Source organism: Lithobates pipiens, unplaced genomic scaffold (assembly GCF_037356315.1).
Source record: "Lithobates pipiens isolate NorthernLeopardFrog02 unplaced genomic scaffold, aLitPip1_a1.2 Scaffold_19, whole genome shotgun sequence".
NCBI classification, from domain to species: domain Eukaryota; kingdom Metazoa; phylum Chordata; class Amphibia; order Anura; family Ranidae; genus Lithobates; species Lithobates pipiens.
In genome coordinates, this window is record NW_027507764.1 from 169,830,536 (window position 1) to 169,846,286 (window position 15,751).

At 44.3% G+C, this 15,751-nt stretch overlaps 1 protein-coding gene across 1 annotated transcript in view; it reads left to right on the top strand.

The window, feature by feature from the left end:
- The first annotated feature begins 11,737 nt into the window (after nucleotides 1-11,737).
- Nucleotides 11,738-15,751, top strand: part of GPD1L (glycerol-3-phosphate dehydrogenase 1 like) — a 78,954-nt gene continuing 74,940 nt past the window's right edge. The window contains exon 1 of the mRNA XM_077491462.1: nucleotides 11,738-11,904. Within this exon, the coding sequence (XP_077347588.1) occupies nucleotides 11,861-11,904 (44 nt within the window). The 5' untranslated portion in view covers nucleotides 11,738-11,860. The remainder of the gene's footprint in view (nucleotides 11,905-15,751) is intronic.

Sequence of the window (15,751 nt, forward strand, 5' to 3'; positions counted from 1 at the left end):
AGAAATAATAAAAAAAATAAAAAAAAATGGAAAAAAGGGTAGAGAGACATGGCAGTTAAATATCAAGTGGACACAATTCACAATAGAATAAATTATCCATATTGCTTAAACGCAGTTATGAAAGTAATAATGCAGTTACAAGATTGTATTGTGAAAGGTAGACATGTGCACTGACAAAAAATTAGTTAATTTTCGTTTCATTGGTTTTTTTGCTTTTTTCGGAAATTCGAAAATTTGGAATTCGGACATTTTCACATTTCGATTTTTCGGATTTCTAAATTTCAAATTTTTGGATTTCCGAATTTCCAAACAAATGGAATGGAACAAATTAATAATAAATAAAAGGTTTTATTATTATTATTATTATTATTAATAAATTGTTATGTTCCACTTGGTTAGATGTGGCATTCGTTATTTCAGATAATTTGTAACTTCGGATAAATTTGTACTCATTATGTTCACTAACAGACAAATTTGAAAGGGAATTCCAATACCTATAATTTTATAGTTAGTCATTATTTAGAATTAAACATGTTTTCTTTTTTTCAGATTTTCGAATTTTTTTGAAAAATTCGGAATTCCAAAAATCTGAAATTCAGAAATCTGAAAATTCGTAATTTCAGAAATTCGTTATTTCGCAAATTCAGAAATTCATAATTTCGCAAATTTAGAAATTCGGAAATGTAAAAATTTGGAAATTCCGAATTAACGAATTTGTCAAAATTCGTTAAAAAATAAATTCGGAACTAAACTAATTGCACATGTCTAGTGAAAGGTACATCACAATATAAGGAAACTATAATGTCACTTATCATAGTGTCCCCATAGTGTCAAAAGGGGGCACCTGCATAACCAATGAGTCTATGAAACAATGGTGTGAAAGTTATAGAATGAAGCAAGGAAGTTGAGATGTTGTTAGAGCTAGGACTTTGGAGGAGGAGCTATAGGTTTAATTCACAGCCCCCTAAGACAAAGCCTGGAAGAAGGGATTTAAAATGAAATGCCTCATTTAGGCCAGGTGGTGAGGTGGCCTGTAACTTAAATATCCATCTTAACTCACATTGGAGGAGACGCTTGTTAAAGTCACCACCTCTGGAGTTGACATGTATACGGCCAAGTGCCAAAAAGTATACCTCAGGGATAGATTCTGGATGAACTAGTGCCATATGGCGACTAATGGGAACATCAGGGTCTCGTTTGCGTATGGTCGATAAATGTTGGTATATTCACTTCCAAAATTAATTTATGGTCTTCTCAACATAATAGCACCCACATTCACAAATGAGTAGGTACACTATGCCAGGAGTCCTACAATTTACATAATGTTTAGAATGAAAACTGCATCTGTTGGGCAAAGCAATATGTTTATGCCTATCCATGTAATAGCTACATCCACCACACGCAAAGGTTTCCAGGGTTTTACATGTCACCTTTAATGGATTTATATTCACTAGCTACCAACTTGTCACCCACAGAGGGAGCTCTCCTATAGGTGACTGCTGACAGGTCAGAGACAAATGGGGCAAGTAGTGAATCCATAGTAGGTGCCAGTTCTTGTTCAAGATACGCCTAACTTGTTTGTGCTGGTGATAATTGTGCTGGTGATAGTAAGTGGTGATAATTCTAGTTGTATCATCATTCGAGGGTTGCATTTAATAAATCTCGACAGGATAAATTAATTGTTTTTCTATAGGCAAATTTGAGGCCATTAACCACTTGCCGACCTCCGCATGTAGATTTACGTCAGCAAAATGCCATGGATGGGCAAATGGGTGTACAGGTACGTCCCTTTGAATTTTCCGCCGTGTGGTCACATGCACACCGCCGGCGGTGCGTGACCCTGATGGGAACTCCGTTAGTAGGATCATGGGTCCCGTGCACTCTATCTCTGCAGGGATACCCGCGATCGTCTTACGGAGAATTGAGGAACGGGTAGATGTTAATGTAAACAAGCATCTCCCCGTTCTGCTTAGAGACACTGTCACTGATCATAGCTCCCTGTGATCGGGAATCACACACTCCCCAGGACACACTTACACCCTCCCTAGCCCCCTAGTGGTTAACCCCTTCACTGCCAGAGTCATTTTTACAGTAATTAGTGCAATTTTATAGCATTTTATAGCACTGATCACTGTAAAAATGACAATGGTCCCAAAAATGTGTCAAAATTGTCTGACGTGTCCGCCATAATGTTGCAGTCCCGATAAAAACAGCAGATCACCGGCATTACTAGTAAAACAAAAAACGCCCCCCTATATTGTAGACGCTATAACTTTTGCGCAAACCCAATCAATAAACACTTATTGCGATTTTTTTTTTACCAACAATATGTAGAAGAATACACAGCAGCCTAAACTGAGGAAAATAATTGTTTTTTTTTATATATATTTTTTGGGAATATTTATTATAGCAAAAAAGTAAAAAATTTAATTTTCAAAATTGTCGCTCTATTTTTGTTTATAGCGCAAAAAATAAAAACCACAGAGGTGATCAAATACCACCAAAAGAAAGCTCTATTTGTGAAAAAAAAGGACGTCAATTTTGTCTGGGAGTCACGTGGCATGACCGTGCAATTGTCAGTAATGCCGCGTACACACGATCAAACAAATCCCCCCGTGTGTAGCCTCCGGCATACTTTTTTGACCCGAAAGTGCGGCGGACTTAGAATGCCGTGTTGCACACCAATCTGCCCGCCGTACTCGGATTTCGGCGGACAATCCAGCCGTGTGTGTGCCAGTCCGCCGTACTTTTGAAATGAGCGGACTTTTCCCGCCCGGAGAAAAGTCCGCTCATTTCGAGCGGGTCTCCAGGTAGGCGGGGCCTACGAAGGGGACGTCGCTGGCCCCACCGCCTGGTATGGACTTAAAGGGGAACCCCAACGCCGAAAAAAATCGGCGTGGGGGTCCCCCAAAGTCCACAACAGACCCTTGTCCGAGCACGCTACCCGGCTGGCCAGGAAAGGGGGGCGAGCGAGCGCCCCCCCTCCTGAGCCGTACCAGGCCGCGTGGCCTCAACATGGGGGGTGCCTTGGGGAAGGGGGGCCGTGCGGCCCCCCCCACCCCAAAGCACCTTGTCCCCATGTTGATGAGGACAAGGGCCTCTTCCCGACAACCCTGGCCGTTGGTTGTCGGGGTCTGCGGGCGGGGGGCTTATCGGAATCCGGGAGCCCCCTTTAATAAGGGGGCCCCTGGATACCGGCCCCCCACCCTATGTGAATGAGTATGGGGTACAATGTACCCCTACCCATTCACCTGTAAAATAAAGTACAAAAAAAACACAACACACGAGATAAAATACTTTATTGCACAGCTCCGGGAGTCTTCCGTCTTCGGGGGTCTTCTCGCCGGACTCCTCCGCTATCTTCTTGTAGCTCTTTTGCTAGCGGAGGAGTCCGGCTTTCTTCCTCGCCGCCGGCCTCTTCTCTCGACTTCGGGGGTCTTGTCCCCCTCTTCCGGTCTTCTGTCGCCGCCGCCTTCCGTTCTTCTTCTTCTTCTCCTGGAGATGTTGACTCGACGCTCTCTCCGGCCACAATGCCAGGGACGCGCTGCGCGGCCACTTATATAGGGACAAGGGGCGGTGTCACATGGCTTTGTGTCACATGGGTTGGTGTCACATGGTGACCCCGCCCCCTTACGATGTCACAGTCCCCATGTGACATCAACCCATGTGACCAACCCATGTGACATAAAGCCATGTGACACCGCCCCTTGTCCCTATATAAGTGGCAGCACAGGGCGTCCCTGGCATTGCGGCCGGAGAGATCGTCGAGTCAACATCTCCTGGAGAAGAAGAAGAAGAACGGAAGGCGGCGGCGCCGACAGAAGACCGGGCCACCACCTGTAAAAGAGCTATAAGAAGGCGCGATGGCCCGGCAGAAGAACCGAAGAGGGGGACAAGACCCCCGAAGTCGGGAGAAGAGGCCGGCGGCGAGGAAGAAAGCCGGACTCCTCCGCTAGCAAAAGAGCTACAAGAAGATAGCGGAGGAGTCCGGCGAGAAGACCCCCGAAATAAAGTATTTTATCTCGTGTGTTGTGTTTTTTTTGTACTTTATTTTACAGGTGAATGGGTAGGGGTACATTGTACCCCATACTCATTCACATAGGGTGGGGGGCCGGTATTAAAGGGGGCTCCCGGATTCCGATAAGCCCCCCGCCCGCAGACCCCGACAACCAACGGCCAGGGTTGTCGGGAAGAGGCCCTTGTCCTCATCAACATGGGGACAAGGTGCTTTGGGGTGGGGGGGCCGCGCGGCCCCCCTTCCCCAAGGCACCCCCCCATGTTGAGGGCACGTGGCCTGGTACGGCTCAGGAGGGGGGGGCGCTCGCTCGCCCCCCTTTCCTGGCTGGCCGGGTAGCGTGCTCGGACAAGGGTCTGTTGTGGACTTGGGGGGGACTCCCACGCCGATTTTTTTCGGCGTTGGGGGCTCCCCTTTAAGTCCATACCAGGCGGCGGGGCCAGCGACGTCTCCTTCGCGGGCCCTGCCTACCTGGAGACGTGCTCGAAATGAGCGGACTTTCCTCCGCGTGTGTGGGCGAGTCTGTTCATTTCGAAAGTACGGCGGATAGTACGGCGGACTTAGTACGCCGTATTAGTCCGCTGAAAAAGTGCCGTGTGTGGGCAAGTAGCCCGTTCGGAAATTCCGACGGACAGTCTGGCGGACGTCCGCCAGACTAAGTACGTCGGACAGACGGCTACGTGTGTACGCGGCTTTAAAGCGACACAGTGCCAAATCGCGAAATGTGCTCTGGTCTTTGGCCAGAAAAATGTTCCGGGGATTAAGGACATCCATCTCTTCATACGTAACATTTTGCTTAAAAGTCTATATGCTAAGAAACAAGCTTTAGAACCTGGGAAAACTTAATCAAGATACACAAGCATTAGACAATTTGATATCATTATTGGAAGAAAATGAGCTGGAAAATCTAATTTACTCAATTGATATAGAGGCTCTTCTCGCAGCTGTGGATAATATATCTACTGCACAAGGCAGCACACATATTATTGATCCCTCCTTAAAAAAGAAATCTAATATATATCCTCCACTAAACTCTAATCATAATGCGGCGGTATTCCTAAAACTGGTATCTGCCGATATCCAGAGAATAAAAAACTTTGATGGACCTCATACTAATCTTAATCATGACGAGAAGAAGGCGCTTAGCTCGTTGGCCCGTAACCACGACATTGTCATCAAACCCTCTGACAAGGACGGCAATGTCGTGGTTATGAATATCATCCACTACATCAAAATGTGTATAAAAATACTCAGCAACTCTGAATGGTACCGACCTATACATAGGTCGCTGCTAGATAAATTCACGCAAGATTTTTATCTGAAGGTGGATGCAGAATTTTAACATAATGTCATATTCAAAGAAATATAGAAATTCATAAGAGTGGGCTTCCCTAGGAAGGCCACCTTTTATGCTTTGCCCAAGCTGCATAAGCACTCTAAAAATCCCCCAGGTAGACCCATCATATCTGAGTATGGCAATTTAACTGAAGATCTTAGTCGTGTAGTGGAGTCATCTTAAACCTTTCATAACATGTATGTCATCTTATGTATGGAACACTATCCACTTTTTGCAAATCATTCAAGATATGCATATTGAGGGTCGCTATAGATGTTGAGGCCCTGTATAGCCCCATTCCTCATGAGAAGGGCCTTGCTGTGATACGTCACGTGTTGTCACGATCTAGCGAATGTGAACCCAGTTTCACTGATTTCATTCTAACATCTCTTGAATTTATATTTCACCATAATGCATTTTGCTTTGATGGTTCCCACTACCTCCAGGTACAGGGGGTAGCTATAGGGACATGTTGTGCGGCATCTTATGCCAACCTGTACTTGGGGGAGTGGCAACATTCACTGCTTACCAATGGCTCGCTATCTGTGTACATGGGCCATGTACTCGCACTGCATCGCTACATAGATGATGTGTTCATAATTTGGGATGGATCAGATGATCTTCTACATAAGTTCATGGCCTGTATTAACATTAACAAATTTAATTTAAGTTTTACCATGTCACGCAGTACAACGGAGATCCCCTTTCTGGATGTACTTATTAAAAAACAGACAGATGGCGGCCTTTCTAGTGAACTTTACCGGTAATCTACGGCAGGGAACTCCTTATTACATGCATCAAGTTTCCATCCTAAACCCCTACTTGCATCAATCCCTTATAGTCAATACTTGGGGGCTCACTGGAACTGCTCAGATGATGCCAATTCCAAAAATGAGGCTGTCACTCTGATAAATAGACTTCTAGAAAGGGGATACTCCAGCACCTGCCTCAAGAAAGCCTATAGAAAAACAATTAATTTATCTCTCAATTTTAAGCAGCTCTAAACATTTAAAACACAATAAATCTAATAATAGCATGTGAATCTAAGTGAGGAATAATTCAGAATATCTCTGTGACAGTTCATATAAAAGACATCAGCTATTTGAACATTCCACCATCACCACACCAAGTCATTCCGCTCCCTTAGGAGTTGCACTCACCGAATTCCCAATGAAAAAAATCGCCTTTGCATATATGTTAAGCCTTTACGATCACTGCCAAAAGGACATTAGCTCGGAACTCCAATGACGATGAACCAAAAGGATATAAAACGTTCTGGTCCTATGATTTGCCCAGATCAAGCAAGCCAAAATCGTTTCATACAGCTTGGGCACAAAGGAAGGAAAATAATCTTTATAGTATAAAATTGTATAAAACTGTATATAACTTTTATTCAAAAGAAAACCCCTTCCCTTATGCCAAAATGCACTTACAAACATAATGTCAAAAAAAGCGTTCAGTATAAATATTGCACTGTGTATTCAGCTCCGATATTCTCACCACCTCTCGTGGAGATATGGTTGTACATGGTGGCTCCCGGGAGGAGATCGGAGCCAGTGACAGATGCAGCAAGCCATGGGGTCATGCCTAGACGCGTTTTGTCATTCTGTCTTTGTTAATAGGCAGCCTATTGACAAAGACGGAATGACAAAACGTGTCTAGTCAACATCTGACAACACCTCAACTTCCTTGCTTCCTACTATATCTTTCACACCATTGTTTCATAGATTCATTGGTTATGCAGGTGCCCCCTTTTGACACTATGGGGACACTACGATTAGTGACATTATAGTTTCCTTATACTGTGATGTACCTGTCACAATACAATCTTGTGACTGCATTATTACCTTTATAACTGCATGTAGGCAATATGGATGATTTATTCTATTGTTAATTGTGTCCACTTGATATTTAACTGCCATGTCTCTCTACCCTTTTTTCCATTTTTTTATTTTCTTTTCTTATTTTTTCACTTATTTATTGATTTCTTTTTGGCTTCTGTTTGTTTTCTGTGATTTTGATGGTTTTTGCATTGTAAACACGTCGGCTGACATTTTCCTTTTGGTCCACTGGGTGGCGCACAGTATGTTCCCTGGGTGGCCTTACTTCTCACATCACCCAGCGGATAGGCTCCACCTGCACATGGCTAGTGGATGACAGGGTTCTCACTGTCTCCATATGGGCCATATGTGCGTGGAGGAGCTCCTACCTGTCTCCGCTGTGACACAGGAGATTTCCTTATCGCGGGTGACACACCAGTGTGTGACATCCTCACGCCCGAGGGGCGGGGCTACGCCACACGCCTCCACGTCAGAGAGACACTCTGAATCTAGCCTCAGCTGTTCCCTATACAGCTAATGAGGCCAGACAACTAGCACCATCCCCTGTGAGGATTGACTCCCTCATCAGGTGGCTCCTTATTAAATAGCACTCACTCCCATGTGTCGGTTCGAGTACAGCCGATCTGTCTGCGCTTCCACCAGCATACTAAAAGGCAATATACTATCCAATATAGGCAATTCTGGGCAATTTATGCCTCCACTTTGCTACCACCGGCACACTTGCTGTGCCTGTGTATCTATTTTAAAACATTGATTCTCTTTTGTTTTTCTATGGCCCTTTAGACAGAATTACTTCTTTGCTGATGTAGTCATCAGGGTGTCTCTTGTGGATGTGAATCAGTGGCCGGCCCGGGGTTGCATGCCTATCCACCCATGCAGCCCACGCGGACTCTCTCAGCCAACCTGGAATCTTTACAATTGTTTTTATTATTTCCCCATGTCCTTCAATGAACCCTATATGTAAGTACCTCTAAGCCTAAATACTATACAGTTCACTGTGTAAAACTCTTGGTTTGTTATGCATTATAGTACAAATACTATGTAGCTATATCTATGTTGCAGATAAAGATAAAGTCACCCAAATGTAAAACTCCCCCAATGAAGGAAAAAACATATACCCATACATTTCCGAAACATGTCGGGATTTATGCGACAAATCTTCACGGTCTGACCTCAGCTTGACTCTGGCAGTGCCTGGATTATTAGCCTTGGGTTTGATATATACATTTATGTATTAGCTGGTTCATTGGTATACCCTGTATATTTTAATGTTACTGTTCATGTTTATAAAATGTATTATATATTGTGTACTCAAAAAAAGTGGCACAGTGCTGCCTTTTACCTACTTTACTACTCCCATATTTGCCTTAAAAGTCCAAGGGGGCGGCCCCTGTTGCATGTCTTTTTTTCCTATGTTTTAAGGATTAGGGGGGCACTGAATGGAAATTTTGGTGCTGAAACCAAAAATGAAGGATGCGCTAAGCCGATATAGAAAATGACAGTTTTTAAAAAATATTTATATTTTTATATATAATTGTACTATATTCAACTTATTCAGGCAGGGCCAAGAATTCCCCACTGATGTAAGGAGAGACATGAGACATGAAAGGAGAAAGGAGAGAGACGGGCCAGGCAGGGCAGGCACATGAGCAGGATGTATTGTACTGTGAAATTCGGTATGAAGTTCCATATTTTTTTTAAAAGCACATACAGCAGGGCACTTCATTGATTGTAACACGATATTTATTAAAACAGTCATTTTAACAACAGTAAGTAGAGCACAAATGTATTTGTACTCTACTTACAACTCATGCTCTGTGCTGACAGTTCCCTGGGCTTCCTCTTTGTACATTCCACTGTTAACTCCTAGTGTGCTGGAAGGTGCAAACAGGATCGCCAAGGAACTGTCAGCACCAGTGGCGGCCCATGCATTGTGAGGGGTTAGTGAAGTGATAGCTGCATTTGACTGGCACAAGTGGTTGCATTTCATGGGCACAAGTGGCTGCATTTGATGGGGGAGGTTCAGTATTTTTCAGTTTGTTTGCACCCCCCCCCCCAAAATTTTGATCACCAGCTGCTACTGATCAGCACAGAGACAGTACAGGGAACTTCACAGGGCTGTTTGTCAGCTGTGGATTGTAACTCCTCCTGACCTCCCAGCAGCAGTCTGTGTGAATGCCTGTACCCTGTAGTGCCCAAGATTAGTGCACTTTTTAAGGGAGTGAGGTTATTTTTAATTCAAAGCGGACTTTTAATTAAAATACACTCACCTGTCCCACAATCCAGCGATGTGGCCACCCAAACCCTCCCTTCTCTCCCTCTACTGTCCACTGGCAATGCTATTGTGGGCATCCAGCTGTGAAGCTGCAAGGTTGATTGCATTGTCCTGCATAGCCGGGCAATCTTTTGGGACCTGTGATGTGTCCCCAGAAGATTGCAGGGTGGAAGGGCCACCTAGGTGGCCCAAGCGGAAGTGAGAGCCTGTCTGTAATCGTGATGCATCGGGGAATCGAATTGAAGACCAGATAATCGTAATCAAATCAAATGACCAGTCAAGATGCGCATCCCTATTGGCTACCAATGTAAGGGGTAATTTCTACACTTACCACTCATGTAAGGGGTTTCTTTTCTGCTGATAACCAAAGAATCACTAATCATGTCAGAGATAAATTCTACACTGACCAGCAATATAAGGGGGTTGCTTCTACACTGACCACCAACATAAGAGGCACCTAATGTAAGAGGACTTCTATATTGATTGCCAATGTAAGGGGTTACTTCTGCACTGACCACCAATGTAAGGGGTCTCTCTTCTACTGATCACCAGTAAAAGGGATTGCTTTTCTAGTGTTCACCAATGTGAGGGGTCCCTTCTACACTGACCACCAAGGTAAGCGGTACTTCTACTCTGACTACCAATGTAAGCGGTCATCTCTCCACTGACCACCAATGTGAGGGGTCACTTCTACACTGACCTGTAATGTAAGGAGCCCCTTTACTTTTCATTTTTTCTTTTCTGCCCATCATTATCATTCAATTAATTGTATTCTTATCATTGAAAATAATTGTGTATAGATCCTGGATGTTTTGTGAAGCCAGACAGATGTTGGGTAATCTAGTTACACCAAATTCTTTATCCTTTTATTCTGGGCTTTTATTTTTCAGAGAAGAGGTGCAGGAACTCCCCCTTCTCAGTTACTTCTTGTCTCTGCTTCCTACCCACCTCCGAGCACCATCCCTTGGTTCCAAACCCTACCCACCTTCGAGCACCATCCCTTGGTTCCAGAACCTACCCGCCTCCGAGCACCACCCCTTGGTTCCAGAACCTACCCGCCTCCGAGCACCATCCCTTGGTTCCAAAACCTACCCGCCTCCGAGCACCATCCCTTGGTTCCAGAACCTACCCGCCTCCGATCACCATCCCTTGATTCCAGACCCTACCCACCTCCGAGCACCATCCCTTGGTTCTAGAACCTTCCCACCTCCGAGCACCATCCCTTGGTTCCAGACCCTACCCACCTCCAAGCACCATCCCTTGGTTCCAGACCCTACCCATCTCCGAGCACCATCCCTTGGTTCCAGACCCTTTCCACCTCCTAGTACCACCCCTTTTAGAGAATACAGAACCAAGTATTATTTTGTGATAAGTAATTGTATGGAATTTTTTTACTAACAAGAATCAAAGCAGTAGATCCCCCACTGAAAGCAGAAATAGGCCCTTCCCAACAATAGTTTCCCCTGCATCACTGGATCCCAACAACAATAGACCCTCGGCAGCAACAATAAATTTCCCAGCATCAACAGACACTCCAACAGCCAGCAACAATAGACCCCTCCCTCAAAAGTAGATCCCTTCCAGCAACAATTGACCCCCCAGCAACAATAGATCCCCCCTCAGCCATGAAACAATAGATCTTCAAGCATCTCGCAACAATAGATCCCTATTAGGCTGCCATGGAAAAATAGATCTTCTTCAGGAACAATAGATCCCCCAGCAGCCTGCAACAAAAGATCCTTATTAGGCTGCCATGGACAAATAGATCTTATTCAGCAACAATAGATCCCCCAGCAGCCTGCAACAATAGATCCCTATTAGGCTGCCATAGGAAAATATATCTTCAGGAAGAATAAATCCCTTAGCAGTCATGGACTCTCCAGCACCCCTTACATACATTCAATGCTGAAGGTGTCGGAAACTGCATTTCCCCATGTTCCCACTATAAAAAGCCCTACTTTTTTATCCCTACAACTCACCGATCACACAATGTACCAATAAAATGCAGATTTTTTTAGGAGGGGTTCCCCCAAAGATGAAAATTACGTCAGGGGTTACCCTCAGGATAAAAATAAAAGTTGAACAAGGCATTTCTAAAGAGACGTTTTAATTGAGGATAAACAGGCATAAAATATACCCAGCAATGTCTTATATGAGAATTCCACTTTTCCCCTCGACACTAACTACGCTTCCAGCACAGCCATGCCTTGTATGCCACTCCGACTACATCACCCACAATGCAGCGTGCTGATTTACTGTCGCCCATAAGTGACGCTGGAGCGGTGGAGGCGGATCCTGCTCCGCGATTGGTTGCTTCAGCAAACACGGCAACGATAACAACAAGCCGGGTGCGGTGAGAGTCATTGCTCGGACAAAATCACCCAGAATACAGCATGGCAGGACCTCTGAAAGTGTGCATCGTGGGCTCAGGGAACTGGTGAGAGCGGCGCTGGGTGGGAGAGGGCACAAGGCAGGGCGGGTCCTCTGTGCTGTACCCTGGTCAGCTCACTCCTAGCAATGTGCGCTCTTTACATTGACATGTACTTCTAATAGCAGCAGTCCACACACTCCCTACCTATATACAGCGATCCCTATGAGGGCTCTGTAGTCTGAGATCTAGGAAGCTCATTATATTCCTAAGATCCTGAGAGTTATTTCCTGTCACACCTTAAAATATTTTTGGTAAATGACTTGATTATAATAATAAGATCTGGAGCCCAGATAAAGGGAAGTCATCTCCCTTCCTCATCTCCCACCCACGTGTCTCCCCTCCCCCACTGGTGCTGAGAGCAACCATGTCATGACTATGTCCAGGTGTACATTGTTATTAGATGTATTGAGATCATGGCCGCCATCTGTGCAGAGCCCTGCATATTGTACATTCACATCAGTCCCTGCTTCCAAGGAGCTTACAATCTCTAAGGTCCCTACTCATATACTAGGGACAATTCACCTACCGGTGTTCTGCCGTATAGTGTCCGGCCATCAAATAGTGTCCGCCCCGTACTGCGCATGTGCAGTACGGAGCAGACGAAGCTTCAGAAGATCTCCGAAGCTGAACGGCGCCTGCGCCGTGAGTGGAGGTGGTAGCCCCACCATCCAAGCGGACATAGGGTTGTGAATATTAGAGGGCCCCTCGCGGGCGAGCTTCACTCGCCACGCTTCGGGCTTGGCCTCACTGTGCTCGGCTCTTTTTTTATTCCTACTCTATGTCCACTTGGATGGTGGGGCTAGAACCTGGACTCACGGCGCAGGCGCCGTTCATCCTCGGCAATTTTCGGAATCTGTGTTTCTGTGTACTGCGCATGCGCAGTACGCAGCGGACACTATCGGATGGAGGACGTTATATGACAAGACACCGGCAGGGCTTGGAGGTGTGAAAGAAAACAACACAAAGGCAGAGCATGCAAACACCTATCTCGCAACTGTCCCTGATGTGATGTCTCTGTCCCTCTTTCCTCCTCATTTGTCCCTCAGACCCCTTTCACACTGAGGCGCTTTTGCGCTAAAAAAAACAAAGCGCCTGAAAAGCTCACGAAAACCTATTTCTGGTAAAATCCACACTGGGGAAGTGCGGTGAAAAAAGACGGCCCTCTCCATTGAAATGAATGGAAAGCTCTTCAAAAGCACTCAGTATTTTACTGGCCGCCTCATTGTGAAAGGGGCCTCATCTATATAATTGTACATAAAATGCACTTTTTATTGTTCAAAATTGTTTCTTAGTGCTAAACTTTGCATCTAAATTGCTGCATTTGTAAATTTCAAAAGCTAATATAAAGGAATAGTAGTGGTTAAAAAAAAAAAAAGCACTTGTGGGTTTAACTAAGGCTAGTTTCATACTGAAGCGTTGCGGGCGCCGGCAGTAAAGCGGCACTTTACCCTCGTTTTATCGGCGCTATTTGCCCTCTAGCGGGGTGGTTTTAATCCCTGCTAGCGGCCGAAAAAGGGTTAAAAGTGCCGCCCCCATTGTTTTAAATGAGAAGGGGCGCGTTAGAGCGGTAAATACAGCGCTCCAAAGATGCGGTTTGCAGGACTTTTTTGACCGTCTTGCAAGCGCACCGCTCCAGTGTGAAAGCCCTCGGGCTTTCACACTGGAGACACAGAAATGGCTGTTTCAGGGTGCTTTTGCAGGTGCTATTTTTAGTGCTAAAGCGCCCCAGTGTGAAAGGGGCCTAATTCTCTTTTATTTTTTTTGAGGGGGGGGGGGTTTAATGCTCCTTTAAGGGGGCATGGCAAGGGGACATGTCATGTGCTTACATACTTTTGCTGCTAGGTGTCCCTCATTCCATTCCTATCTCAAAAAGTTGGGACGTATGCAAACTCCATGCAGCTACAGTCCTGACAGGGATTTAAATTAAGTGACCCAGTACTGCAAGGCAGAAGTGCGAACTACTAAACCAAAATTTTTTGCATTTATGGTAAAGTAAAGCTATTCTAGAAAAATTATCAATGGTACATCCAAAGTGCATATATTGCATATTTGGGGTACATAAGCTGTACTTGGTTTGTCTATTAATGCACACAGGCTCAGGAGTGCGTCTGCAGGGGAGCCCCCCTAGTGCACAGCTTGCTGAGGGGGCAGCTGCAGGAAAGGAGTAGACAGCAAAGGTGGGGGACTGCAGAAGAGGAGATAAGAGACTGCTCTGTGCAAAAACATTGCACAGAACAGGTAAGTATAACTTATTTTTCTTTTTAAACCACTTTAAAAACTCCTAGTAGCCATCTTTTAAAACAGAACCCCACCCTAAAAGTCAAGTCATCAGCACTGTCCAGACAAAGGGTCTGGGGTCGTGCAGCCTTATAGGACAGTCGGAGTAGAATACAAACCCCTACAAGTTTAACCAGACACTGATAGAAGTAGCAGGAATGCTATATACTGCCCATGAGAAAAGGTATTTAGCAGTTTATATTTACTAAAATAATTGCATTTCCATGTTCTGTGTACTGTGGGAGAGCAGATATAGTAAATGCAGGCTCCTGGGTTTAGTAACACATAAAGAGCTGACCATTGCCTCTATATTGTTTAAAATCTTTGTTTCAAGTCTCATGGTTTTCTTATAGGGAGTCTGGCCTTTTGCATTTAGCTTTCTTCTTATAATGCCGTGGAGGTGTTGTGTTGCTATCATTACCAATCTCTGTGTATAAAATAACAGCCTGTCATTCATGTGTTTAATCTGATTAGAGGGACTGTTAATGACATATTGTCAGAACAGCAGCAAAGCTGTCCTCTGCCTACGTCAGGACTACGCTGTTAATATTTTTCATCATTGCTGGCTTTTCTAATGTAATCCATCCTAATGCTGGGGTTTTGGGGTTTTTTTTTTTTGGTTTTTTATTCCGGAAGACAGTGTTATCAACCCAACCTGTCTTACTTATAGTTTTAGCTATAATGGAATAGGGTATGTCAAAAGTAAACAAGATATATATATATATATATATATATATATATATATATATATATATATATATATAATATATATATATATATATATATATATATATATAATTACACATGCATACATTTTTTTTTTTTTTTTTTTTTTTTTTTTTATGGGTTTTATATTTATAATGGTCCTTGCTGGATTTTTACAATTTTTATCAGCTTCTGTGAGATGAGTCTGCCTTTTACCTGATGCCAAATTCCATTTTACCCAACCCTGGTGATCCCAGTGTTTTTGCTCCGCTTTGGAAAACGAAAGTTCTCCCACACATTCAGGCTGCCCTGCACAGGTTAACTGCTTATTTAAGCTGGCCATACGCTGATTGAACTGTGGCAGGTTTAGCAAGGGACAAGTTGGAATTTTTTTCTCCTCAGTGTATTCGGAAAACAGCAGATGCCACTGTCAGAATGCAATGCCCTGGCATTACCTTAAACCTCCAGAGTGCAGGGGAAAAGAGGTTGCTGGAATTGGTCTAGCAGAACTGAGGATTGGGCAAGTAAAAGACTGCTATATTTGGCATAAATGAGTAGTTAACCCTTGCAGTGTTACTAAATACAGTACCCAGTATTCACTAGATCTGGTCTCCCACGGTACACATAATTGCATTTCTAAACCGTTAAATCCCTTTTTCTCATCGGCAGTATAAAACAGTCTTGTGACTTTTCTATCAGTGTCCAGCAGAGCACTAGTTAAAGCTTGTAGAAGTTTTTTTCATTCTCCACTGATTGTCATATGCAGCTGCAGGGCCCCTGACCCTCTGTTTGGACAGTGCTGATTGGCTCTGTGCTGATCACATGCACTCTCCCAAGAAAAACTCTCTAGCAATACACACCAAACTGAACA